Source organism: Piliocolobus tephrosceles, chromosome 4 (assembly GCF_002776525.5).
Source record: "Piliocolobus tephrosceles isolate RC106 chromosome 4, ASM277652v3, whole genome shotgun sequence".
NCBI lineage: Eukaryota > Metazoa > Chordata > Mammalia > Primates > Cercopithecidae > Piliocolobus > Piliocolobus tephrosceles.
In genome coordinates, this window is record NC_045437.1 from 174,247,807 (window position 1) to 174,274,438 (window position 26,632).

Consider the following 26,632-nt stretch of genomic DNA (forward strand, 5'->3'; position numbering starts at 1 on the left):
AATGACAGACTTTTTTTAAAAAAGTATCATTAGGCGATTTCATAGTTGTGTGAACATCAGAATATACTTACACAAACCCAGATGGTACAACCTACTACACACCTAGGCTCTGTGGTGTAGCCTATTGCTTCTGGGCTACCAACTTGTACAGCATGTGACTGCAGTGAATACTGCAGGCAACTGTAACACAATGGCAAGTATTTGTGTATTTAAGCATAGAAAAGGTACAGTAAAAATACAGTATTATAATCTTAGAAAACTGCTTGTGATTGTGGGTGACTTTGTTCCTTCTCATGTTTTCAGTTTCCTATAATGCACACATTAACTTTTAAAAAAATAAAGGTTATGTTTAAAACCTGAAAAAAATAATCTTACGGAATCACTGTTATATATTCAGTCTGTTGTTGACTGAAGTATAGTTATGCAGCACATGACTATATTATGAAGATATATGTGAGTTGCTGTATAAGTTGAAGAATATTGCTGGTGATATTTAGAACAACTGGTTAGATATTTTTATATGAATATGGAATAGATTATTATTTTTCCTATTTAAATAATAGGAAATAGAATATAGGCTGACTCTTCCCAAAATTGCTATCCAAAATGTTTTCAGGAATATCTCAGATTCAGATAATGATGAGTGTAAGCTCTAGGTGTAATAGTAAATATGCTGACATTTTTAGTCTTCACTCCCTTATGTCAGGAGCTGCCTAAATAGGGGATCTCCATCTCTGGGCGGCAAATGCTTTATCTCAGAGTTTCACTTATGTGCATCTGATGCTGACACCAAGGAGGTCATGGCTATGGTCCTTTCCTCCACCTAAACCTTGTCCTCTGAAACTTCTCTATCTTATATTTATGTTAGTTATAGTGTTATTTAACCTAATCTAATATTCTAACATACAGAAATAATAGGAAACCCCATATCTATAGGAATAAAATGAGAGTTGTTGTTTCAATAATGGCCCTTTGTGGAATAATTAGAGTCCCTGTTGTATTTCAAGCACTCTGCTGTGTGCTGTACAGACATTTCCTCATTATCTCATTCAATATCCTTTCAGCCACCTACAATTATCCCGTTCTATAGATTAAGAGACTGTACTAGAAAGGTTAGCTAATTTGCCCAAGTCTATATATTAGTAGGGGATATGAGACAATCTAGTCTCAAAGATTACATTTGGGTCAAAATTCCCATTGCTGTGTTTTCACTGTAAACTGACCAAATTATGGGTTATTTTTTCCTTGTAACACTTTGTAGTTCTTAGTAAAAGTGTGTACTTTACATAAACATTATATTAATGTGTGTATTTTATAAAGCTTTCTCACATATATGTTCTTTCTGATCCTTATAATAATCCAGGGAAGTAAAGGAAAAACACTAAAAATCTGGAACAAAATTAAATTCATATTTTCTAGATTATGAACCCTCCAAGGACAAGAATCTTGTTTAGTTCGTTTTCTGTCTTTATCTGGCAGAGTGAATTCAGCGCAAAAATGAACACAATTCTTCCCTGGCCCCATACTCACCTTTGCAAAGTGTCTGTGGTGGATTTGTATTGTATTAAATTAGCTAATTCAGAGCTACTGTTTCCTAGAATTCTATTCCTTGCATAGATAAAGGTCAGTGTTATCTGAGGTAAGGAAGCAGCAGTGATATTCTTTTTTATGCCTGAAGTCTTCTGACTCCCAGGCCAGGTATATGTTCAGTTCCATGAAGAAGAAAGACAGCTTTTCCTGCAGTTCACCTATTGCTGAAAGGTCGGGGCTTGGAGGCAGTGAGAAATGGCTGTACTTGTGGCCCATTCTCACAGGCTCTAGTTTCTCTTTATTTTTCCACTTCACATCCATCTTTCCTTCTTGACTATGGTAATTATCTTCAGACTTCAGGCTCTAGCACCAGACACAGAAGCAACAGCCTCCCACACACCGTATAATATATGTGTACCCAAAGATATCTCTGTACTTGTTTATTTATTTATTTAGCCTTCCAGTGATTCTGCTTCTCTAGTGAAACCCTGACAGACATAACTCTTCCTTATCCTTGGAATCTGGGCTGACCTTGTGACTTCTGGTTAATAGAATGAGACAGAAGTGACAGGGCTTAGTACTGAGCCTAGCCCTCAAGGGGCCTTTTACAGTCTCTCTCCTGAAATCCTGGGATCATCACATGAATAATCCCAGGCTAGCCCATTAGAGGATGAGAGACTCTTACATGGAGAAGAGTTCAGTTTTCCCAGCCAACACCATCCTAGACCAGCCTATAGCCAGTTGTCCTGCCAAAATACGAATGAACCCAGCCAAGATCAGCAAAGTTGTCTGTCCAATCCCCAGCGGACCACTGAGGATGAGTGAGCCCAGGTGAGACTAGACCCACTCAGCTGACCTGCGCTGTAATGTGCGGTAAACTATAAATGCAGATTGTTTTAAGCTACAAGTTTTGATGTGTTTTTCTCACAATAATGACTAACTACTGATACATCCAGTATATTAAATCTTCCTTCTTTTGCTGTGAAATATAACATACATGCAGAAAAGTACATAAACCATATAATAATAAGTAAATACAAAGTGACCATACACGTAACCACCACCTATGTCAAGAAAAAGAGCATCACCAGCAGCATGGAAGCCCCCACTTTTCCCACTCTGTGTTGCCTCTCACTTATTACTCCATCCTTCCCCGCTCTCCTGACTATTGAGATAATCGTTCCTTTGCTTTTTTGTATAGCTTCGCCACATATTAGGGAAAATGGGATTGTTCAGTTTTGCTTGTTGTCAGCCTTTATATGCTGATTTTTTTTCTGTCACTTTCTTTGGCATCATGCTTGTAAGATTCTGCAATGTTGTGCTGTGTAGCTATAATATGTTCATTCTCATTGCTATGTTATGTCTCATTTTTGAATATACCTACATATACCTACATTTATAGATATCTGGGGTATTTCCAGTTGAGACTGTTACTAGGCTTTGGCTTTCAGTAGTCTCGTATACGTATTCTGGTATACCTGTGCATGAGTTTCTTGAAAGTAGTGATTCTCATACTTTTTAGTCTCAGAATTTTTTCTTTTTTTTAAGACAGGATCTGGTTTTGTCACTGAGGCTGAAGTGCAGTGGTGTGATCATAGCTCACTACAGCCTCAAACTCCTAGGTTCAGGTGATCCTCCTGCCTTAGCCTTCCAAGTAGCTGGGACTATAGGCATGTGCCACCATGCCCGGCTAATTTTAAAAAACTTATTATGGAGAAGAGGTATCACTATGTTTCCCTGGCTGGTCTTGAATGCCTGGGCTCAAGCAATCTTCCCACCTCAGGCTTCTAAAGTGCTAGGATTATAGGTGTGAGCCATCATGTTCCCAGCTGGGCCTCAGAATCGTAAAAATTAAAGATTAAATAAAAATTTTAAAATTAAAAAATGTCCAATAAAGGTTATTGAGATCTGAGACATTTAAAATATTTGATAATTCATTTAAAATAAACAATAAACCCATTACATGTTGCATTAGTTTCCTAAGGATCCCGTTACAAATTACTACAAATGTGATGGCTTGAAACAACAGAAATTTTTTCTCTCAGAACTGTAGAGTCCAGAAGTCTGCAAGTAAAGTATTGCCAAGGTTGATTCCTTCTGGAAACTCTGAAGGAGAAGCTGTTCCAAGCCATTCTCCTAGTTTCCCATAGCTATGGGCAATCCTTGATGTTCCTTGACTTGGGAATAGATCATTCCAATCTGTATCTTTGTCTTCAATATGCCATTCCCTTCCCCCCACTCTGCCCCCTGTATCTTTGTGTCTGTGCATCTGAAATCGTCCCTTCTCTTATAAGGGGTATTAGTCCATGTTCATACTGCTATGAAGAAATACCCAAGGCAGGGTAATTTATAAAGAAAAATAAGTTAAATGAATTGACAGTTCCACATGACTGGGGAGGCCTCACAATCATGGTGGAAGGCGAAGGCGGAGCAAAAGCACATCTTACATGGCAGCAGGCAAGACAGCGTGTTCAGGGGAACTGCCCTTTATAAAACCATCAGATCTCATGTAGCTAACTACCTGTTATAAACAGGAACAATGTTTATAAACATGAATAATGCATTATACGTGCATTATATGTTTATAAACATGAATAGTGCATTATAAACACGAATACTGTTTTATGGGAAACATAAACAAATGGGAAAAACCTGCCCCCATGATTCAATTACCTCCCACCGGGTCCCTTCCATGACATGTGGGGATTATGGGAACTACAATTCAAGATGAGATTTGGGTGGAGACACAGCCAAACCATACCATAAAAATAACAGTTTTTAGATCTAGGGCCCACCCTAAATCCCAGGATGACCTCATCTTGAGGTCCTTAACTTAATTACATCTGCGAAAGCCCTATTTCCAAATAAAATCATATTCACAGGGTGGAGGGTTTGAAACTTTGAACATGTGTTTTTTAGGGGGACACAATTCAACTCACTGCACAGATTTACATAAATAACACATCTTTTAATAAAAATATTTTCCAAATAAAAATTTAGCAAGAAGAGTGACCTTATTTTTATAAATCTTTCATAATCTAGATTTATAGAAGAAGCTGGGTGCTCATTTCCTTTGATATTCACTCTGTTGTGCTGTTTTGGTTGAAATATATAATGAAAATCCAGCTTCACACAGATCATTACATACCCTCTGAAAGGGTTTCAAGAGGCCTCGGGGGGTCTTCAGAGCAACACTTGAGAACCACTGCTCTAAAGCATATACTCTATAAATACATGTAAAGTGAAATTTCCAGGCGGTGGCTATATATTCCAGGCTATATATATGCACACACACACTGAATATAGGTGTGTGTGTTGTGTATTTGTATACATATATTCTACTTTATTAGATAATAGCACACTGTTTTCCAACTTAATTAACAAATTTGCTTTTTCACTAGCAGTGTGTAAGAGGTTTTGTGGCTCTGTAAGTTGACCAATATCTGTTATTGTTACACTTAAAATTTTTGCCTATCTAGTGGTATGTAATGTATTGCATTGTGATTTTAATCTTATTCATCCTTTTGTGTCTGTTTATATTGCCATTTGATGTATGAAGAAATTGAGGTTTATTTAAAAGATCAATGTTACTTGTTCCCAGTCACATAATTAGTAAATAGAACCCATGTTTTCTCTTTTCGAATTCAGATTTCTTCCCACTCACCAAGACAAATAATGCTTCGGTTTCTGGCCCATTTCTCAGGAAGGCTCAACCTTCCCCAGATCCCTATCCAATAACTAAGAACCTTGACTTCAAATCTTCTTCCCTCATTTCCCCACTGTGGAGACTTTGGGCACTTCAGGCGGCTGGAGGACTGCACAGCAGCCCTGCATCTTCTTCCCTTCATACCCCACTACCCACCCACCCCTACTCTCACCCTCTCACTTCCCTGTCTGCCTGCTTTCTCTCTGCCTCTATTTCCTTTTCATAAAACCCTCTACTCATCTTCTGCTGACTAGACCCTCATCTAATCATTTAAAAAGGAAGAATATCTAATTCGTGTGTATAATGTATGAGAAAATGTATAATGCACTGTAAGAATCATCACCTGTTAGCTGTTATTATTAATATTACTTATTAATACTATTATTTTTAAGCACTTCAACACACATCAGTGGTGTGATCATAGGCAGTTACTCAATGTTTTTGATCCTCAATTTTCTCATCAGTGAAAAGGCGTAATAATACCTATCTTATGAGGTTGTTTGAAGGATGGAATGACATAATATATGTAATGTGCTCAGCACAGTGCTTGATAATAAGGCGTGCTCGAAGACGTTTAATTTATGTAACAAAAATTCATCTAGTGCTTGCTATGTACCAACCACTTCTAAGTACTTTTTCCAAATATTGAAACTTTGTAATAATTCTCTATGGTAGGTGTTATTACCTCCATTCTACAGACACAGACTGAGACAGAGAGTTTAAGCAAGTGGCCGGACGTCACATCCAGTACGTGGCAAAACAGGGATTAAGCACTCCTGCAGTCTGCTCTTAGAATTCGCACTCCATGTCCAGCTCCTGTCCAAATATTTATTATTACTTATGAGAAACCTCTGCAAATTGCAAAGCTCTCTACCACCAAAGATTAGCACCCTAGAGCAAAATGAGCCCTTTACCACTCCCTCGATGCTCCCCAGCGCTAAGTTCCCAGCGAAGGTTGCAGTGAACCCAGATCGCGCCACTGCACTCCACCATGAGTGACAGGGCAAGACTCTTGTCTCAAAAAAAAAAAAAAAAAAAAAAGCGAGTGAGTGGAGCGTAATTACCCTCGCCAATAGCCTGTAACCACCGCGGCCGCCACTCCCCTTTTCCTGGCCTCGCCCCTCTCCGCTCACGACTCTGGCTCCGCCCCTCGTCCCAGGCTGCGACGGAAGAAGAGCCAACGCCTCGCGGGCTTCCACGTACGCACTCCAACGCCTGTCCCCGGAGGAGAACACATCCGGGTCACGGGAGCCGGTGTCTCAGGCTCCGCCCCTTCCCCCCCAAGGGCTAATCCCCACTTCCGACCCTCATAGTCCTTTTCCGCTTCTCTTTCACCTCTCCAGGTGCGCCCCTCTGCGCCCCTTATAGGAACCCGGAGGGTAGCTCTGATCCCGAGTCTCCCACAGGCGCGAACCTGCTCTGCTGTGTATCTTTGCGGGGCGGCCTGCGCTGAGGCCTGCTGCGCGCGGTGAGTCCGCGCAGACCTGACCCTGCGTCTTGCAGCTCGGTTGAGGCCGCCGCCGACTTCTCGGGATGCCGCGGCTGGGGTCCGCGCAGCGCTGGGCGGCCGCCGCGGGCCGTTGGGGCTGCAGGCTGCTCGCACTACTGCTGCTGGTGCCTGGACCCGGAGGCGCCTCTGAGATCACCTTCGAGCTTCCTGACAACGCCAAGCAGTGCTTCTACGAGGACATCGCTCAGGGCACCAAGTGCACCCTGGAGTTCCAGGTATCAGGGGCCCAGCAGTCCCTGGGCCCCAACTCGCGGCTCCAGGGTTGGGGGTTTCAGTTGAGGGATGGCACTTTCCTGTCCGTGTTTCCCTGTTCTTAGGCTAATTCAAAAATCGCTTCCAGGGAGCTGATGCCCAGCATTTGACTTGCCTCTAATAAACCTGGAGTGAGAGATGTTAAGACCGGATGTTAAAATGTATGAATTCCAGAAATGCTCCCTCTAGCATTTCTTTCCGTTCTCATATTGAAGGCCTATTGAACTTTCTTCCTTAAAAATATTCCCTTAAAGAAAATCATTTATATTCTATAGTACCCAGTGTCAACTCTCTAATCCACACTTCCAATTTAATTGAATTTGAAGTATTTTATTATACTACCTTCCAGAGATTGACTTTGACCTCAGAGAGCTTGTATAGACATATATAGTCACAAAATGTTAAATGCAACAATAAAGGTACACACTAGGTATAATGCTGGCAGAAGACAGAAGGATCATCGGGAAATTTAGCTCAGGAGCTGATGTTAGAGCTGAGTCTGCAAGATAAGTAGCCGTTGCTCTACAAGGGAGCAGAGGAGAGAAGAAGGGGCCCTAGGCAGGTACGTTCATGACAGTTCCAGCAGGCCTGAAATTAGCCTGAGCTACATTGCCAACATTTGTGCATGACATTGAAATACACTGAATAATAATAGTTTTGTGACTATAGTTACATATATTAATAGTCACAAAATTATTAATATATAGTTTTGTGACTGTGAGTCCAAGGGCTTTGGGGGCAGTTTGTACCAGTTTGTCAACATTATTTATTGGTAACAGTGAGATGGAAGATTTGCTCTTGGTCTTGGTGAGACCACACCCCCAACGCAGAGCTCTGTTGTTGAGACTAGCTCCATAGCAGGAATATGCCTTTGTGACCAGCGAAATATTTAAAAATGTGGTCAAGACTCCATTTTGTGTTCCTTGGTTCCAGGGTGTTTTGTTTGCACACTTGGGTGGTTCCAGATCTGAGAGAGTATGTGCCTGGCCACAGATCTAACAGAGGGAAGACAAAGGAGCCCACCCCTGACCTTTTCAGACCTCTTGCTGTGAGACAGCCTTTGGCTGGGATGTTTTATGTTCTTTTCCTTTTGGGACTCTTTTCGGTCCTAAGTTAAATTCTTAACCACTTTATTATACTACCTCCCAGAGACTGACTCTGACCTCAGAGAGCTTACATAGACATATATAGTCATATAATATTAAAAACTGTAGATTTATGATATTATAACATACAGTAATAAACTGTAGATTTGCAAACACTGTCATTTTGATCCCTGTGATTCTTCTTTAGCAAACCCTGTTGAACTGCACCGTCAGTGCAGATGTAAAGCAAAGACTTGTTCAGAGAATTTCTGGTAGTCTGGTATTTTGGGAACATAGAACGAGTAAGGCTGTGAATAAAAGAGGTTCTGAAGCTACCTGGGAGGAAGAACAGTGAATAGTATACCATTGTTAACAGATTTTGATTTTTCTGCAGGCCACAGGTAATTATCAAAAAGTTTTTAAGTGATTGCTCAATGGGGAATGAGGAAAGATGGGGAGATTGGCACCCCTCCGTCCCAGGAGACATTTGGCATCATGTTAGAAGGGCAGCTGCCTGCATCTAGTAGGTAGAGACCAGGTATGCTGCTTACAGTACAGTAGAGGGTCCTACAACACAGAATGATTCAGCTCAAAATGGGAATAGTGCCAAGGTTGAGAAACCCTGAGTTAGAGGGAGAAGATACTGGGTACTGGGAAGACCTTTGAGGAAGTTGTGGCAATAGTCCTGTCTGGATTGTGGTTTAGGAATGTGGTGAATTTGAGAGGGGCAAAAAGATTGAGAGATTGGTGTGATGGTATGGATAGATAGGGACACTTAGTTCGGGATGATCCTCAGTTTCAATAGTAGGTGATTGGACAGGTTTAAAGGGATACTTAACAAGATTACTTGTTTTAAGTTTGATGGAAGAGAAGTGGGGTGATGATAAGTTCTGGTCCTATTCAGTTTGTATGTATGTGTTTGATTATTCAAAATACAATGGTCAGGTATGAATAATTCAGTATAGCAAAATGAAGTTATTATTTTCACCTGGAGAAAAAGTTACTTTTCGGTGAGGATGGGGATTGGTAAATCCCCAATTGATAAGACACTTTTATATCAAAACATTTTATCTGTATATTAACATTTATATATTTTTACAGTTTCCTAAGTGTATAATTATTTTCATTTGATTATCAAAATCATCTGTAACATAGTTCAGTTAGTATCTTCTCTCTTAAGTGAGAAAAGGTCACACAGGTCACAGATCCTTCTTTTAAATCCACAGTTTGAACTCTGTTCTACTGACCTAGAATGTCAGTATGCTAACCCAGAGGGTTCAAGGTTGAAAATAACAGTCTTGTGCTACCCAATCACTAACCCTTCATTCAACCCAATGTCTCTTCCTAATCATCTCTTTCACAAGTGTATACGTTTCCTCTGTTTCTTCACCTCTCTCCACTCCCTCTTTCTTCTTACTCAGTTCTTTCTCATGTAAGGAAGCCTTTCTCTTTAATCCTTTCCCCCTTTTGTCTCTTAAAATACTTATCCAGTTACCGCAGGAAAAATCTCTGCCTCCTCTCTTCGTACAACCCAAATGGCTGGAAGTGTAACTGATTAAGCATAAGCCCTTGAAAGTAGTTCTACAGTTCTGTTCAGAACTACCTCCAGCCTTCCATTCAGTATGTTTGCCCTTAAGTACTGGCTTTCTAAATAAACAGACTTGTTGTCCTTTATGTTACTCATTTTTGCTTTAATCACAAGTGTTTCAACAATATTTTGTTTAATCAGTTATGTGTCTCCTGAAAACAAGGTTGTAAATGATTATATACTTTTAGAATAGCCCACTCCATTACTCAACTTGTGTAGTTCAAAACAAAATATATATCAAATTCCATATAACTGACTATAAAAAAACTTAATAAACACTATCCACTTGTAATTTGGCAGTAAAATGAACTTAAGTTCTATGATAGAAGTATGAATGGGGTGTAATCCTAAGAACTGGCCTACCTTATTACTTCACTGTGTGTGTGCTTGGATGATGCTAATAGGAAAGTGGGTGAGAAAATTTTCAGAAGGAAAATATTGCAGACAGTAAGCTTAAGAATATGACTTTGGAGTTCAAGTTCTGCCTTTCCCACTTAACTGGATGAATACTCTTAAATGGGTCGCATATTTAACATCAGTTTTTCAGTCTGTCAAATGGAAGGAAGAAAGTCTTTTGTAGGGTTGCTGGGAGAATTAAGTGATCTAATAGATCTACATTAATTAGCAGAGTTGTCTGGTTAGTTCAAAGTGAATAAAAGTTGGAGGAAACTTGTTCAGTTTCTGTAAAGTTTAGTTGAAGTAAAATCTCCTCCCAACTTCCATCCACTGGTGAAAATTAAAAAATGTAAAATTGTCTGTGATAGTAAAAGTCCTTTGCCCATTTCCTTATTGTCATTTTATTAGGAAATCTGATTAAATCTGATTAATTTTTCAAACTTTTCAAAGTAATTTTTTTTTTTAATCTCTTACAGGTGATTACTGGTGGTCACTATGATGTAGACTGTCGATTAGAAGATCCTGATGGTAAAGTGTTATACAAAGAGATGAAGAAACAGTATGATAGTTTTACCTTCACAGCCTCCAAAAATGGGACATACAAATTTTGCTTCAGCAATGAATTTTCTACTTTCACACATAAAACTGTATATTTTGATTTTCAAGTTGGAGAAGACCCACCTTTGTTTCCTAGTGAGAACCGAGTCAGTGCTCTTACACAGGTAAATAAAAAAATCAGCAATATAATGTTGGTATATTTAAAAGGAGGAAAAAAGCATAATTTAATATCATGCACTAACTGATGAGCATGGAGTTTCGAGACTAACAATCTTTAAAATCTATCTTAATCTTACATAGTAGGCATTTCACAGAGAACTTCAAACTTTTATAGTGAAAAATAATGTTGAAAGATTTTATGAACTTTTAAGTGTAAAGAAAAAGAAGCATTAAAATAGGAGGAAGATCACTAAGGTAGAAACATCAGTGGTAAAAGAAGTTTGGGAAGGCTGAGCAGTGTTCCAATCTTCTGAAGCATTTTCTTTAATCCCTGAAGGAATGTTGCTGTCATACTCAGGCTGGTATAACTGGAAGCAAAATGATGCCTACATTAGTAGAGAAATAATACCACATGATAGCCTTTATACCATTACTTAGTGTTACTTAAGCTACTGTAACAGTAACTTGTGCTGTAACTTTAGGTGAAATATTGAAGATTAATGGTAAGTCATCTCACAAAAATAGTTACAAAAGCTAAATTCGGATTTATTTTGGAGAAATAGAGAAAGCGTAAAAAATTCAAACCCAGTGAACAGCTATTGCTTAGGTGATGAGGACTGCTTTATTTCTAGTTCAAATACAGCAAAATCCAAAATGCTTCAAAATTCAAAGCTTTTTTAGCTCCAACCTGATGCCACAAGTGGAAGATTGTACATCTGATCTCATGACACATCATTGAACATATCATATACAATTGCCTTAAGGCTACATGTATAAGGTGTATATGAAACATAAATGAATTTCATGTCTAGACCTGGGTTCCATCACAAAAATACCTCATTATGTATACATAGATATTCCAAAATCTGAACTTCCAAACAATTCTGGTCCCAAACATTTTGGATAAGGGATACTCAACCTGTATGGGCTTAGATCATATCTAAAAGTTACTCAATTAGGCATGAAAAAGAATTATTTACCACTTATTTGTTAAAAATCTTAAACCGGTATTTTAGCATTCCCAATTTCTATTTAGTCTCTTGGCCAAAGTCATGGTGAAAGAGACAGCTTTAAGAATGTGTAAAAGCCTTAATTCATAAACCTGTTGTAAGAATTAGCAAGATAAATTCAAATACTCTTAATTTTAGAAATGTTCTCTTTATTTTAAGGTCCTGTGTGAAAGACATTTTGCTTTGTAAAATGATATTTCTTTGGGGCCGTTACCTTAACCTGTGTCCATTGCTTCATAAATTTTAACTTGTATAAGGTGGCTTGTTCTAAAAACCTAAGTGGTTAAATACAAGAAATGAATGATAATAAAGCAGTTAGTATCATACCCTTCTTTATCCACGCTACATTTTTTATTTTTCTTAGTCTTATTTTTCTACTTTCAAAAAGATAATGTCTCATATAATAGGGATAGTTATAAAGCAACTTTTCATATTTTAAAATGGCAAATTACCAGCTAGTAAGTTCAGAATAAAATTACTGGCTAGTAATGCAGAATAAATGATAAGAGTTTTACTCTCACCATTTTTTACCCATTGATAAAATGATAGATTTAGAGTAGGCAGTGATCACCAGTCACTACTAAAACCATTAAGTAAAAGGCTGGTGGGGAACTTAATACTTAGTAGATCAGAGTGAATGATCTTTCACAAATGGAGAGACAACTAGACATTATGTGCCTTATGAATAATTTGCAGTAAGAAGTACACAACACTGACTACTAGGCGTTCCCACCCAGAACATTGCATCTGAATCCCATCAAGTCTCTAGCTCTAAATGCCCGTTTACAAGAAATACAGAGGATAAAGGAATACCATGGGAATGCAATCAGCAAAATCCAGTAAGTGGGAAATGCCACAGGATAGGGGTAGATGGCAAGGAAAAAAGAAAAAAACAAGGACAAAAGCCGAAAGATTAACGAAGACTTATATCAGCCAAGTGATTGTGTTAACCTTACTTGGATTCTCATTTGAAAACCAATTTTGAAACAATAGGGGAAATTTGAACACTATTTCCTGACTTTAAGGAACTGTTTTAAATTATTTCATGTGTTATAATACTATTGGGGTTATGTTTTTAAAAAGTATTACCTTTTAGAAATAAAGTATAAAAGTATTTGTAGCTGAAGTGATAAAATATCTGAGATTTGCTTTAAAAATAATCGGGGAAAATACATGGGTAATGTAGATGAAGCAAGATTAGCCATATGTTAATCTTTATTGACATCGTGGAGGTTCATTATACTTTTCTCAATACTTTTGAATATGTATGGAAGTTTTCACTGTAAAAGTTTTTTAAAAATCACATCTCAGGCCAGGCGTGGTGGCTCACGCCTGTAATCTCAGCACTTTGGGAGGCCGAGGCGGGCGGATCATGAAGTCAGGAGTTCGAGACCAGCCTGACCAACATGGTGAAACCCCATTTGTAATAAAAATACAAAAATTAGTTGGGTGTGGTGGAGTATGCCTCCAATCCCAGCTACTCAGGAGGCTGAGGCTGGAGAATTGCTTGAACCTGGGAGGTGGAAGTTGCAGTGAGCCAAGCAAATTTTTCATTCCTAGGGGCCCAAACAAAGCAAGGACAACAAAACGTCTGACTCTTCTAATAGGTTAATGCAGTTTGTTGGCTTCATAATTTCTTACATTTTTTAAAAGCACTTTTAATAGAATATTTTAATAATTATTCCTTTCATACTTATTTTGGCAGAACTTTATTAAATATTATTTTCTAACGTCTATATTCCTTAACTAAAATTAAAACAAACTTAGATTTGTTATTAAATACAGGTTTGTTGCATAAAATAATAATAAAACATATTTTACCACTAGGATTAAGTTTGCAGCAGTAGAAAAATATTAAACCATGGTATACAAAAAAACTAGTCGCTTAACCTTTCTCAAAACAGACAGTATAATAAATGTATAAAAAGGCAAGCTGTTCTCAGCTAAAGGCTCACAAAGTGATTATACAGTGAAACTGAAACTTGCATCCTGTTGGGAACATACATTGGTTTAGTTGACTGGCATGAGGGAAAAGGCTGATTTAACAAATAGATAAATGTAAAAAAAAAAAAAAAAGTCATTCCTATTCTTATATATCCCTTTCAGATTTAAAAGTTACCTAACGATTTTGATGTTGTAGCTGTTTTAAACAGTTGAAATAACTGACTAATTCGGCCTTTTTTTTTTTTGTACTGTGCTTTATTTTTATAGATATTTGGGCTTTGATTTATATTCTTATTATTGATGAGCTCACTGCCATTGTCTTCCTCCTAATTCTTGTTTAAAGAACTTGGGCTGGAAATTCTGTAGTCACCAACCTTAGCTGATAAGTATTTCTGCTATTGTTAGCTTAGTGTTCCATCTGCCCCCTTACTGATGCCATGGCTGTGACATCTCAGTTGGGGAAAACAGCTGCTTCATGAGATCTCTAGCCTTAACAGTTGTCCTAGTGAAAATGAGCAGGGGGATTTCATTGCAAGGACAACTGGCATAAATGTATGAATGAATGCCAGGTTAGTAGCACGTTAGTCAAAAGAGGAATTGAGATCAAATTGAAAGAAAAGCTGAATATGATAGATGAAGTCTACAGAAAGTATTACACATACTGACTGAAAATATTTCTCTGCAGATGGAATCTGCCTGTGTTTCAATTCACGAAGCTCTGAAGTCTGTCATCGATTATCAGACTCATTTCCGATTAAGAGAAGCTCAAGGCCGAAGCCGAGCAGAGGATCTAAATACAAGAGTGGCCTATTGGTCAGTAGGAGAAGCCCTCATTCTTCTGGTGGTTAGCATAGGGCAGGTATTTCTTCTGAAAAGTTTTTTCTCAGATAAAAGAACCACCACAACTCGTGTTGGATCATAACTACGTTTTGAGAATTGATGCACCATTGCCACTGTAATATTGCTGTCCTCTAATTAATTTTAGGTACTGAAGAACTTAATATTGGCAACATTTTTAAAACCTTACTCATACACTTGTTGGGAGGGATGTACAATGCATATCCCCAAACTGTGGAAAGGACACCATTTTTTATTTGTAAAGGTGGAAAAACTTTGGAACTCATTTTGGGCTATTCATGTTAAATATTCAACACCAATGATCTACTCTGTTCTGGGTTGTTTATATCTACTCTTCGCACACTAAACCTTGGTATTTTGATTCCTTTTAACCATTTAAAACTACTTTCTTATAGGTAGTTGATATTTTAAAAACCTTAGATTTAATGTCTACATGTGTTAAAGAGGAAGAAAATTGCCTTTTAATTGTTAATAAGAAAACCAAATGTAGCCCAAGCCCTATTCTGCACTGTTGAATTTTATGGAGGAAAAAAAAGTCTACCATAGGAATGTTAGTTAATATTGATACATCATAGTAAAATGTGTTTCTCACTAGCTTAGAAAATGTCAGACTTTTGTTTTTGGAGTTTATGATTTATAACCAGCTATGCTATTTTTTCATAAAGGCATTTGTAGCACACACAAAACAGTATGTTTCAGTAGCATAAAAGAGTTTATACAGGCCTTAAATATCAGACTGTTTGTAACAGGTAGAAATATTACAGAATAATTTAAGACACTACAATGGGGGCAAATGAAATAGGAAAATTTTTAGTGAGTTACCCGTACTCATTACATTTTCAGTGCTTTTACAAAGAAAAAAGGTGATATGTTTAATTTTAACAGTTTAATTGGCTGGCTCTTGCCCTTACATGACTTGAATGTCTGTGAGTCATTCCCAGCTGAAATTAACAATTGTTAGTATTAGTATCACATAAGTGCCGTACATTTTGTCCTCATGGGTGTGATGCACTGAAAAGTTAGTTGCTTTCCTTTTTTCTTTTTTCTTTTTTTCTTTTCTTTTTTTTTGTCTTGCATATTTTATTTCTGTAGTTTCTGGTTAGCTACCCTAAAGTGATTAAAAAATTTAGAATGCTATGTGTTTCCTATTTGGTAATCTTCATTGACTGTTCCTTATTTAATGAGTATTAAATAGTGCATATTCTATAGACTATAGGGTTTACATTGTGTTTGCACCTTATAACTTGTATAGATTGAGCTGATTGAAATAAGATTTTATTCCAAGTATCATCTGATAGAATACAAGATGATTCAAAATTATGTAGATATTTAAAGCTTTTCTGCTGTTTTTTTTTTTTTTTTTTTTTTAATTGCAACTGCTTTTCTGCCATGCCTCTCTTCCCTACCCAAAAGTGATGAGTTCTGAACAAGACAAGACTGTCATATTGTAGAGACTTTGATATGTGATACCATGGAATACTGATTGGATAGCCATCCTAGTCACTTACCAATACTGACTAGAAGTTAACTCTTAATTCTAAGCTATCTTAAAATGCATATATATACTCCTTGCATGGAAGAGCAAAACAAATTCAAGTTGTCATACTTGGTAATTTCAGATGCCGCAGTATAGCAAAGAGTGAACATGTTTTCAACCCTTTAATTTTTTAAGATGTTTGAAGACCAACTAACTACTCCTTAATATTTATCAATGGATTAAGAAGTTTAAGATTTTGCAGATTTATCAATTTGGGTTTTTGTACTGAGGTTGTCTTGCGGCTTTATAAGTGTCCCTTTATATTTAAATTTGAAAGTTTTAAGCACTGATGTTAATGTGATTGATCAGCATGGGCATATGTAAAATGTCCTTTTCTGGTTGCCTCTCTGTGCTATTGTGTTCAGATACTTATACCATAATTAAACAGTAAGGTATAGATCTTGCTGAGTTTGGCATAGATAGTGCACTCATTTAATCTGTGCCTCTAAAAACTTCAGAATATTAGAATATTACCACAAATAATTTTTGGTGAAACTATTGAGATATTAAAATTTTTGAAATCACTGCTGTTACCTGTTATAGAAAATAGTGTGAGCTTAGTCTAGTCTCTGTGTAACTGGTTACATTTTGATGGTTGTCTATACTCAACTGGATATGTATATGTAAATTAGAAAATACATACCTATCCAGACATAAATGTTAAGTAACATTTTTTTCTTCCTCCAACTACATAATTTGTAGCTCATCATCTTTCCTTAATCCTTTCCTAACTTGCTGCAGCAGTTTGAATTTCCCAAATATTTATGTTTGGACATATTGGCTCAGAATACATATTTGAACATCATAGTTGTATATATTTTTAAAGTACAATAAATAATGGAAAGCAACTTGATATACAAGTTTATACTAAAATTTCAACTGTGTGAAGATACATTTTAAGGTATTACTTTGCTAATAATCTACACATTCTTTTTTCTATTAAAGAAACAAATGGTTTGTGGTTCACAGCTTTCATCCAAGCTTGGTGATAATCAACTTTGAAAATACAGTGGACTGAAAAGCAAATTTATTCTTTCGAAAATTTCATTTAAATCTCTGTACTATGCATTTTTGTTTCAGTTTGTAAATGTGTAACATTTGTAGTTAAATAGGACAAAGCAGGCCCTATGACTCTTGTTTTCAAAAAATTAAATTAATATATAAAGAATTCAGAGGGGTTTTTCATTTACTTTTGAAAAGAAACTTCTTTAACAGGATTGCACCTATCAGTTTCTTGTAGAATAAAAAAAAAATCTTTCAACAAACTGACTTCACTTGTTTCTGTCAGGATTTAAATCTTTCTATAGCTCCTTATAAACTTAAAGCGTGGAGTACAGTTCTGTAATGAGAGTGATTATTTATTTGGTATTTTATTAAAATATCTGAGGGACTGTCCAAGAAAGAAGGTGAAAGAGAAATACCACGTCTGTACTGCCTAATTGGTAACCTTCTCTTTGCATTCCTTACTGAAAGTTTGTGTAGGTGAAAAGCAGTTAAATCATCATTTGCTCTAAAGGGGTCTTAATTTTTAAGTAAATTAACTTTAGGTTGTATAATACCCAGTTGTATCAATGTTTTTCTTAAGGTAGTCAGAGGGGACAGTCTGGTTCCTGGGCACAATTCTCCAAAAACAACAGGGAAATAACTGTAAATATAGGTTAACATTTATTGAATGTTTACCTTGTGCTAGGTGCTGTGCTGAGTATTTATATTGACACATTTAATCTTTGCAATGTTTCCATGAAATGTATTATTTCCATTTTACAGATGAGGAAACTGAGGCATAGAGGGGTTAAGAAATCTCATATCACACAGTAATTGGCACAGTTTGAATATGAACCGTAGCAGTCTGGCCCCAGAGCCCTCTTTCTCAAGCACTATGAAATATTGCCTTACAAAAAACCAATTAAGGATAGTTCTCTGAAGGCTTAGCTATCTTGAATTCACTACAGCTCAGTAGCAGTTCAGTGCTTTGGCTTTGAAGTCACAGCCAAGTTCAAGTCATGGTTGTGTGACTTTGGATTTTATTAACTATATATTTCTGTTTTCCATCTGCTGCTAAGGTGATGCCATCTGGTATAATGAGAATGAAATGAGATGTTTATTAAACACCGAGGATCAGTGCCTAGCATATACAAGCATTTAGTAATTATATTTTTTATCATTAGTCTAATTCTGGTCTCTTGATCTTTCTTTAGTTCCTAAAGTCCTTACTATGGCTTCTATTCATGTGGCTCTTACATGAACAATACATGACACAAATACAGTGTTTGAATGTCTGTCATGCACATGACGGTCTGCTAGAAGTTTCAAAAATGAATAAGACCAGCTGGACACAATGGCTCATGCCTGTAATCCCAGGACTGTTGGAGGTCCGGGTGGGCGGATCACCTGAGGTCAGGCGTTCAAGACCAGCCTGGCCAACATGGTGAAACCCCGTCTCTACTAAAAATACAAAAAGTAGTGGGGCATGGTGGCGCATGCCTGTAATTCCAGCTACTCGGGAGGCTGAGGCAGGAGAATCACTTGAACCTGGGAGGCAGAGGTTGCAGTGAGCCAAGATTGCACCACTGTAGTCCAGCCTGGGCAACAGAGCAGGACTTGGTCTCAAAAAAAAAAAAAAAAAAATGAATAAGACAGTCTGACCTCCAGGAACATAACCTAGATGGTGTAGATAGGATAACTGTATGAGCAACTGATGTTACACAGGTAATGAAGCAGAGTGGACTCTAAGGGTCTAAGGTATTTACAGGGTGCTAGAGGAAGAAGAGAATATATAGGTCAAAAGACTTATTTCTCAGGGAGTTTTACATCATCTCCCCACAGCGGAAGCCCTGGTTATGTGATTATGCCAGCAATTGAGTGGTTTAATCTCCAGTTTAGGGATATGGGTATTAACCCGTCCCTCTTGCTACAGGTTGAAACACATATTCTTTAATTTTGTTAACAATAAAGGTGATGTTTGATCTCCTGAGTAACTTCTCCATCTCAGGAGTTTCCAAATTCTGGAGGAAAATACAAGGATGTTACCCTATTTTTATCATTAGGAATCAGCTTCCTTCCTGAAATGCAGATACAAAAGTGACACTGGTCTGGCATATGCTTATTAGTGCTGGATGATTCCTAATGATCACTACTGTCTTGAAAAGGCAGCAGCATAAGAATTTGATTAATAATGGTTCAAAGAACAAAGTCTACCCAGAATTTCATCATTCTTTTTGGTGTATTTCAGTTATTTTTATAGATACTTGTGTATTGTTTAAAGAAATTGGTATTGTACTTTCTATAACAAATTTTTAACACTTTTACATTTGTGAAATCTATCATATAGAAGAGAGCATTTAGCATGTACAATTTAATGAGAAATAAAGTTATAAAACAGATACTCATATATCCAATGCTCAGGTTAAGAAATGTAACATTGCCAATACCTTAAAAAGCTCCTATGTATCCTTTCCTGGTCAGTTTCCTGAATCACCCCAAGAGAGAGAACCAATATTCTGCTTGTAATGCAAATAATCTTTTCTTTGTATTTTTACCAGTTAAGTATACTACTTCTCACGCTTATAAACATAATTTCTAAACCATCATAAACTGATACTTTCATAAATACAAAGTCATGTACTTGAATGTATTGGCACTGTCAGATTACTATCAGCATTTCTAAATGTTTATGAATGTTTACTCACTTTATATGCTTACCTCTCCATCAGCCAATGACAGCTGATCAATATGGATCAATATGGGACCACACTTTGAGTAGTACTGATGTCTTCATTCCTTAAAAATAGTCAGAACAGGTAGAAGTAAACATTAATAAAATTTAATAAATAGAAATGTCACTTCTTTGTGACTTGCTGAACAGTTAGTACCATCCATGACGATGCATATGACTATAGTTTTTGTTACTGTGTTTACTATTAATATTACCACTGTTATGTATTTCTTCCGTGAAGGCATTTGGAGCATTTCACCTTTTTTGCTATTTTGAACAAAGCCACTATGAATATCCTTGTATATATGTCAGGTTGTACGTGTGTATGATCTCTGGAGAATACATCCAGCAATGGAATTGGTGGGTCATAGGATATGTATATCTTCAAATTTACTAGGTAATACCTAACTTTTCCAAAGTAATTATGTCAATCCGTGCTTTCACCAGCAGCATTAAAAGGTTCCGCATTTGGTATTGTTAGACTTTAAAACTTTGGAAAATCTAGGCTTGTAATGGTACCTCATTGTTGCTTAATTTGCATTTCCATGAGGTTAATTATTTTTTTCTACAAATTTATCTAACATTTGGATTTCCCCTTTTTGAAAAGTTGCTGTTTAAATCATTTCCCCATTTTTAACAATTTTATTGACTTTTTTTGGTTAATAAAATTCCTTCTTATACTGAGACTACTTAATCATTTGGTTATAACTATTTCAAATATCTTCTCACAGTTATTTATCTTTCTGCTCCTAGTGAAACGTATCCATCTTCTCTACTTTTGGTGTTTTTGTGTCTTATTTAAAAAATAATTCCCTCTCCTTAGGTCATGAATATCTTCTGTAATGTGTTCTAAAATATGTGTAGTTTTGTCTTCCACTCAAACTGAATTTTGTTTTGTGGGTGAGGGTAAGTATCCAGGTTCTTTTTTTTCCCCTTGCTTCTTGAAAAGTCATCTTTCTCAATTGGTTGAACATGCCATTTCTGTTATCTATGAAATGTTCATATTTACATGAATCTATTTCTGGGCTCTCTTTTATTCTATTGATCAATTTGCCCATATATCAGTAACACACTGTCTTTATTACTAAAGCTTTTAAAAGTCTTGATATTTGGTAAAATGAGTCTTTTTATACCTTGTTCTTCAAGATTTTGGCTGTGATCATTTCTTTGCACTTCTTTACAAATTTTAGAATTTCAACAAAACAAAATTGTTAGGATTTTGATTGGGATTGTATTTTATCTGTGAACAAATTCTTTACAATAGTACATTTTTTGGTGAGTTAATGTTGTCTTTCCATTGTATCTTTGAATAAAGTCTTTTAATTTTCTTCATAGAAATACTGTATACATATATTTTGTTAATCTTTCTTGTATCTTTGTGTTTTTGATGCTGTCATAAATGATATCTTTTAAGTTTTTAATTTTTTGTTGGTTTGTGGGAATACTTTTTAAATTGATTTTTCTATTCAGCAACCTTGCCTACTACTAACTCCATTCTACAAGTCTCAATATCTAGCATTTTAGTTATTCATTAACTGCAAAGTTTTTTTTTCATTATCACTACTACTCTTTGATCCATAAATATTATTTGGAACTATAATTTCCAAACGTGAATATTTAAGTTTTCCTTTATTGTTGATTTTTAACATAATTGAATTTTGATCAGAGGATATATTGTCTATATGATTTAAATTCTTTGAAATGTGTTAATGGTTGCTTTATGGCATAAGTGGCTGGTTTTTATAAATTTTAGGTTGATTGAAAAGAAACTTCTACAGTTATTTATGTTCATTAATCATTTTAGTCATGTTCATTAATCATTTTTCAAGTCTTTGTATCCTTAGTGATGATTTTTTTTGTTTTTGGTATATGTCTCTTGGTTACTAAGATAATTATGTTAAAATCTAGCTAGCATGATTTTAGATGTGTCCATGTGATTCTTTCAGTTTCTCTCTTTTTCTATTTTGGGGACATATTGGGATACAAATGTATAATTGTTGTATTTTCCAGGTTAATTGAAAGAAGCTTTATCATTACAAAATTATCTTTATTTTCACTAATAAATTTTGCATTAAAATTAATTTTATTTGTTATTAATGTAGCTATACCAGCTTTCGTTTGACTAGCACTTGTGTAGTATATCATTTTCCACAGTTTTACTTTCAGCCTTTATGTATATTTATTTTTTAGAGGTGCCTCTTATTTATATCATATTGCTGTTACTATTACTGTGTGTCCTATCTGTTCTGTGTTTCTTTTTCTCTACTTTTTTTTTTTTTTGATAGTTTTTGTTGTTGTTGTTGTTACTCCTTTTTTTCCTCTAGCTATTAGATCGGAAGTTGTATATATTTCTGTTCATGGTTATTCTAGAAATTTCATTACGCATCTCTGACTTACCAAAGCCTAAACTTGCCCAGACTTCTGGGCAGTACAGTAGCCTTAGAACACTTTAACTCCATTTACTGTCCTCCCAGCTTATATACTGTGGTTGTCACGTATGTTGTATCTCTTTAAATGTAAGTCATTACTATTGTTTTATATAGTTAATATTGACTTAGATTTACCCACAAATTTACCGCCTTTCTTACTCTCTATTCCTTGCTGTGTCTTTGAGCTTCCATCTGGAGTAATTTTTCTTTTGCCTGAGTATATGTTTAGAATTTACTTTAGTGCAGTTCACCTGGTGGCACATTTACTTTGTTCTTGTTTTCTGAAATGTCGTTATTTTGCCTTCTTTTTGAAGGACTTCCCCCTGCCCCCTGCTTGACAGAATTCTAAATGGATAGTTATCTGGAAAGGTAAAGATAACTTTCTGTTGTATTCTGACTTCCATTGTTACTGGGAAGAAGTCACCTGTCAGTCTATTGCTCCATTGAGACTAATCCATTTTTTTTCCTCTAGTTGCTTTCAGGATTTTCTCTTTGTAATTATTATTATTATTATTATTATTATTATTATTTGGAGTTTCATTATGTTGTATATAAGTGAGGATTTTATTGTATTTTCCCACTTGGGCTTTGTTTGGCATCTTGGACCTGTGGGTTGATACGTCAGTTCTGGAAAATTCTCAACCATCATTGATTTGTTCAAATTTTGTTTAGAATCTTACATCTGTATTCATGAGAGATGTTGGTCTGTGGTTTCCTGTTTTTGTAATGTCTTTTGTCTGATTAGTATGATACTAATGCTGGCTTAATAGAATGATTTCACAAGTATTCCCTCCTCTTGAATTTTTTTGAAGAGTATGTGTAGGATTGGTATTATTTGTTCCTTAAATGTTTTGGTAGAGCTCACTTTACCATTGAAGTCACCTGGACATGAAGTTTTCTTTGTGGGAACATTTTTCACTATACCTTTAATTTCTTTGATAGATTTAGGGCTTTTAAAATAAAATGTTTCATCTTGACTGAGTTTGTCTTTTAAGGATTTTTTCCATTTCATCTAAATTGTTGAATTTGCTGCCATAAAGTTGTTCATAATCTTTCCTTAGTAACCTTTTAATAACTGGTATGTCATGTTACCTCTCTCATTTCTAATATTGGTAATTTGCATCTGGTCTCTTTTTTCTTAACTTACCTGGCTAGAAGTTTATTGATTTTGAAATCTTAGTAAACCATCTTTTGGTTTTATTTCTGGGGGAATAAAGTACCATAATCAAGCTTAGTAATCCTTTTTCTTACCTTCCTCCAGGATTTTGACTAGATGGGATTCTTTGTCTAATGAAGTGACCTAAACCTTCATTTCTACAGAATGGAGCCATTGATAGGCCTGTCTTGTTGCAGTTTTCCACTAACTAGGACTGTTAGCACTAAGGGGCATTCCGGTGAATTTCCTAGTTTCCAGATACAGCCTTCTTGTTTTCATTGTATAACAGAAACACAGTTTTCCTCTGATAACTGGAATTAGCTATCCTGGCCAGTCCATTGAGCTGCTTTTCTGTTAGTTTAATGGCATGAGGAACCTCAAAAGGCCAGGGCCAGTCTCAGCTCCTAAATCATCAAAACATGATTCTTTTTCCTGAAGGAAGTGTTCTACTCTTAGACTCTAGAATTTCTAAACCCACGAAGCCCAACATTTTGGGAATGGGAAGCAAAAATTATTCATGTAGATTCTTAGGTATGCTATTGAACAGAAACACGCCTTCTACCCTTTGGCTCTGAGACCTGTGCATCCTGGTAGTAGGGAGACAACTCCATATATTGACTGTATATTAAATTAATATACCACATTCTATATAGCACCCTACCTTTTCATGATGTTGCCTCCCAGATACCTCTGTAACTGAGCTCTCATTTTGCCACTCAACCATTCTATCAAGCTAGCTACTTCTAGGAGATAAAGCATGTGTTAAAACCATTGAATTAACTTCCATTGCCATAAACTGTGTACTTGGTTGGAAGAAATGTTTTTGGGATTCTTATGCAATGGACAAACCCTCAGAAATGTGAAGAATATTAGTGCCAGTGGAAACACTGCAGGCAGAGAATGCAAATTCATACCTTGAATGTGAATTATCTTTGTGAAGACAAAGTGCTACCTATTTCTTACGGAAATTGCCCAATGTCACCATCATGTTACTGGGTTGCCAGCAAGTCTCATTGAGAATAATGCCATATTAGGAACCCAGCCTTGGAAATATAGTCACACTTCACATTGTTGCCAGGTTGGACACTCAGCAATGATAATAGCCAAATAGTGTAGGTGAGGAGAAGACCATACTATTGAACCTCCATCATTGCTTTGATGGCCGCTTGGTACGTGGGTCCATTAACCAAGCCCTGGGTTGGCTGGAGAAAGACTGACATCTACCAGACAATTCGTCTTGTTCCCCTTATTACTGAAAATCTTCTCCACCTGATGTATCCTATTAGGCACTTACGTGGGACATGAATATCTTTACATGCCCTCAGCACTCCAAGAGGGTTATCTGTAAGCCTCAGTGACAGATCTTTTACAAATTTTCCATTTTGTTCTTTCCAAGAACCTAAAAGCTAGATGATCCATTAGACACGGCCTATAAGTCAGTATATTTATCAGTTTGTCATGTCGTCCCCGCCTTTCTTGAATGTGAATAACCAGGTATGTAGCCAGCAGTTGCCCACTAGGAAGATTCCCTGTCCCCATTACCAATGCATGGATCTGAAATTGTCTCACTTGTTTACATACCTGTCCGTCTCCCAGATTAGACTATAAAATCTCCATGAGAACTAGGACTGTGTCTCCTGTTCACACAATATCCCTAATGCCTAGCACAGAGAATGTACTCTAACCATATGTGCGTGAGTGATTGAGGCATTTTCTTGAACATTTGGAGAGAAAATGTTAAGCAATTAAACTTGTAACCAGTTTAAGATTTTTTTTTAGTACATGTGACTGTATTATGAAGAACAATGCAAAATTTGGAGCAATTTAAAAAGATGAAACAGTTCAAGTAGATTTGCCCATGACAATAGTGACTTCAGGCTCTTTTATGTATGCAGCCTAAGTGATGAATAGGTTAAGTATGTGTTTATGGAATCTGTCATTGGTGGTATTTCAGTGGAAAGATTTGAAAAACTCTGATTTTGAAGGGTTGCCAGAGAAAGAGGAACAGGCAGAGGAAACTGAAAGAAGAATTTTAACAAGCAGGATGAGCATAAAGGCAAAGTGGGGTTGTCAACACCAAGGAAACAGTGTTGGGAGACAATGGTCAACTGTCAATCGCCAAAGAGAGACTCCCGGGAAAAATGAGGGCAACAAAAGTATCAATGAATTTAGGAGGCCACTGCTTACCCAAAGAGTTTAGGTAGAATTGTTGGGAGGTGCAGTGGTTGGAGAATCAACTGCATGAATAATGAATTGTGTTGACACTGTACATAATACGGTATTTCTGACTACATTGTGGCATTTCACCAAGTAATTACTACCTGAAGTGCCTACCTTCAGTAAGCCATCCTGTTGTTGGATGGGGAAAGAGGAGGAGGAAATAACTCAGCTTTACCTGCACTGTGCTTCTGAGACCCAGGTATGAACCTTCACTTCCAATTTACTATCCATGGTCTGATCCGATGTTCAGTACCTGGGTTCTCCTTTGGCAGGGAGTAGGTATTGCCTGAGATTAAAAGGGGAGGGGAGATTTCTGAACTGGAGCTCTTAGGTTATGACTAGGATTGGGTGCTTTGAGGCAGCAATGGAGCTTTATAAGGCTTCTTATGCTTCATTTACCTAATTGCTTTTTTTTTCTCTCCTGATACTCTGGAGTTCCAATCTGTTCCGTTGTGGAGAACGAACCTGAGAAGGGATCTTTCTCAGGGTAGTTTTTGGGGGCAGGGGCGGTTGTGGAGAACGAACCTGAGAAAAGGCATCTTTCTCAGGGTAGTTTTTGGGGGCGGGGCGGTTGTGCTGCACACCCTAGTCAGGGGTATGGTTGGCTGCAGTAGTCAAGTGAGACGGCCGCAAAGGGACAGGAGATGTCGAGACTATCTTAGGGAACCAGGATAGTTCTATCTTAGGGAACCAGGGAACCTGTGCCTCTGAAGGGTCTAGGGTTTGGTCTGTAAGGAGCAAACACGGTGGAATTCCTTTCTAGATTTTTCTGGGCCTCGAAGTCTGGTTTTTGGGGTACATGCCAAAAAAAAAAAAGGGCAGGGAGAGTCCACTAGGCTCGGTGACAGTTCCCCATTGCGGTTTCCCCTCCTTCACCCTTCTTTGCGAGCTCCTTCCTTCTGCCGAGAGGTATCCCCCCACATTAACCCCTGACTCGCAGCTGGAGCGCCCCGGCCCGGAGCGCCACGTCCCGGGTGGG

General features: G+C 36.9%; 1 protein-coding gene and 1 long non-coding RNA gene across 2 annotated transcripts; one reads left to right on the plus strand and one right to left on the minus strand.

Annotated features, from left to right (window-relative positions):
* Positions 1-6,384: 6,384 nt before the first annotated feature.
* On the plus strand, positions 6,385-17,688 carry TMED7 (transmembrane p24 trafficking protein 7). The gene is made up of 3 exons (XM_023197578.1): positions 6,385-6,961; positions 10,544-10,789; positions 14,424-17,688. The coding sequence occupies exons 1-3, from the start codon at positions 6,770-6,772 to the stop codon at positions 14,658-14,660; spliced, it is 675 nt and encodes a 224-aa protein (XP_023053346.1). The 5' UTR covers positions 6,385-6,769; the 3' UTR covers positions 14,661-17,688.
* LOC113219709 lies at positions 10,803-26,632 on the minus strand. The gene is made up of 4 exons (XR_003306678.1): positions 26,592-26,632; positions 25,829-25,939; positions 12,009-12,069; positions 10,803-11,152 (listed from the first exon to the last, which is right to left on the minus strand). It is a non-coding gene; the product is annotated as an uncharacterized LOC113219709 (long non-coding RNA).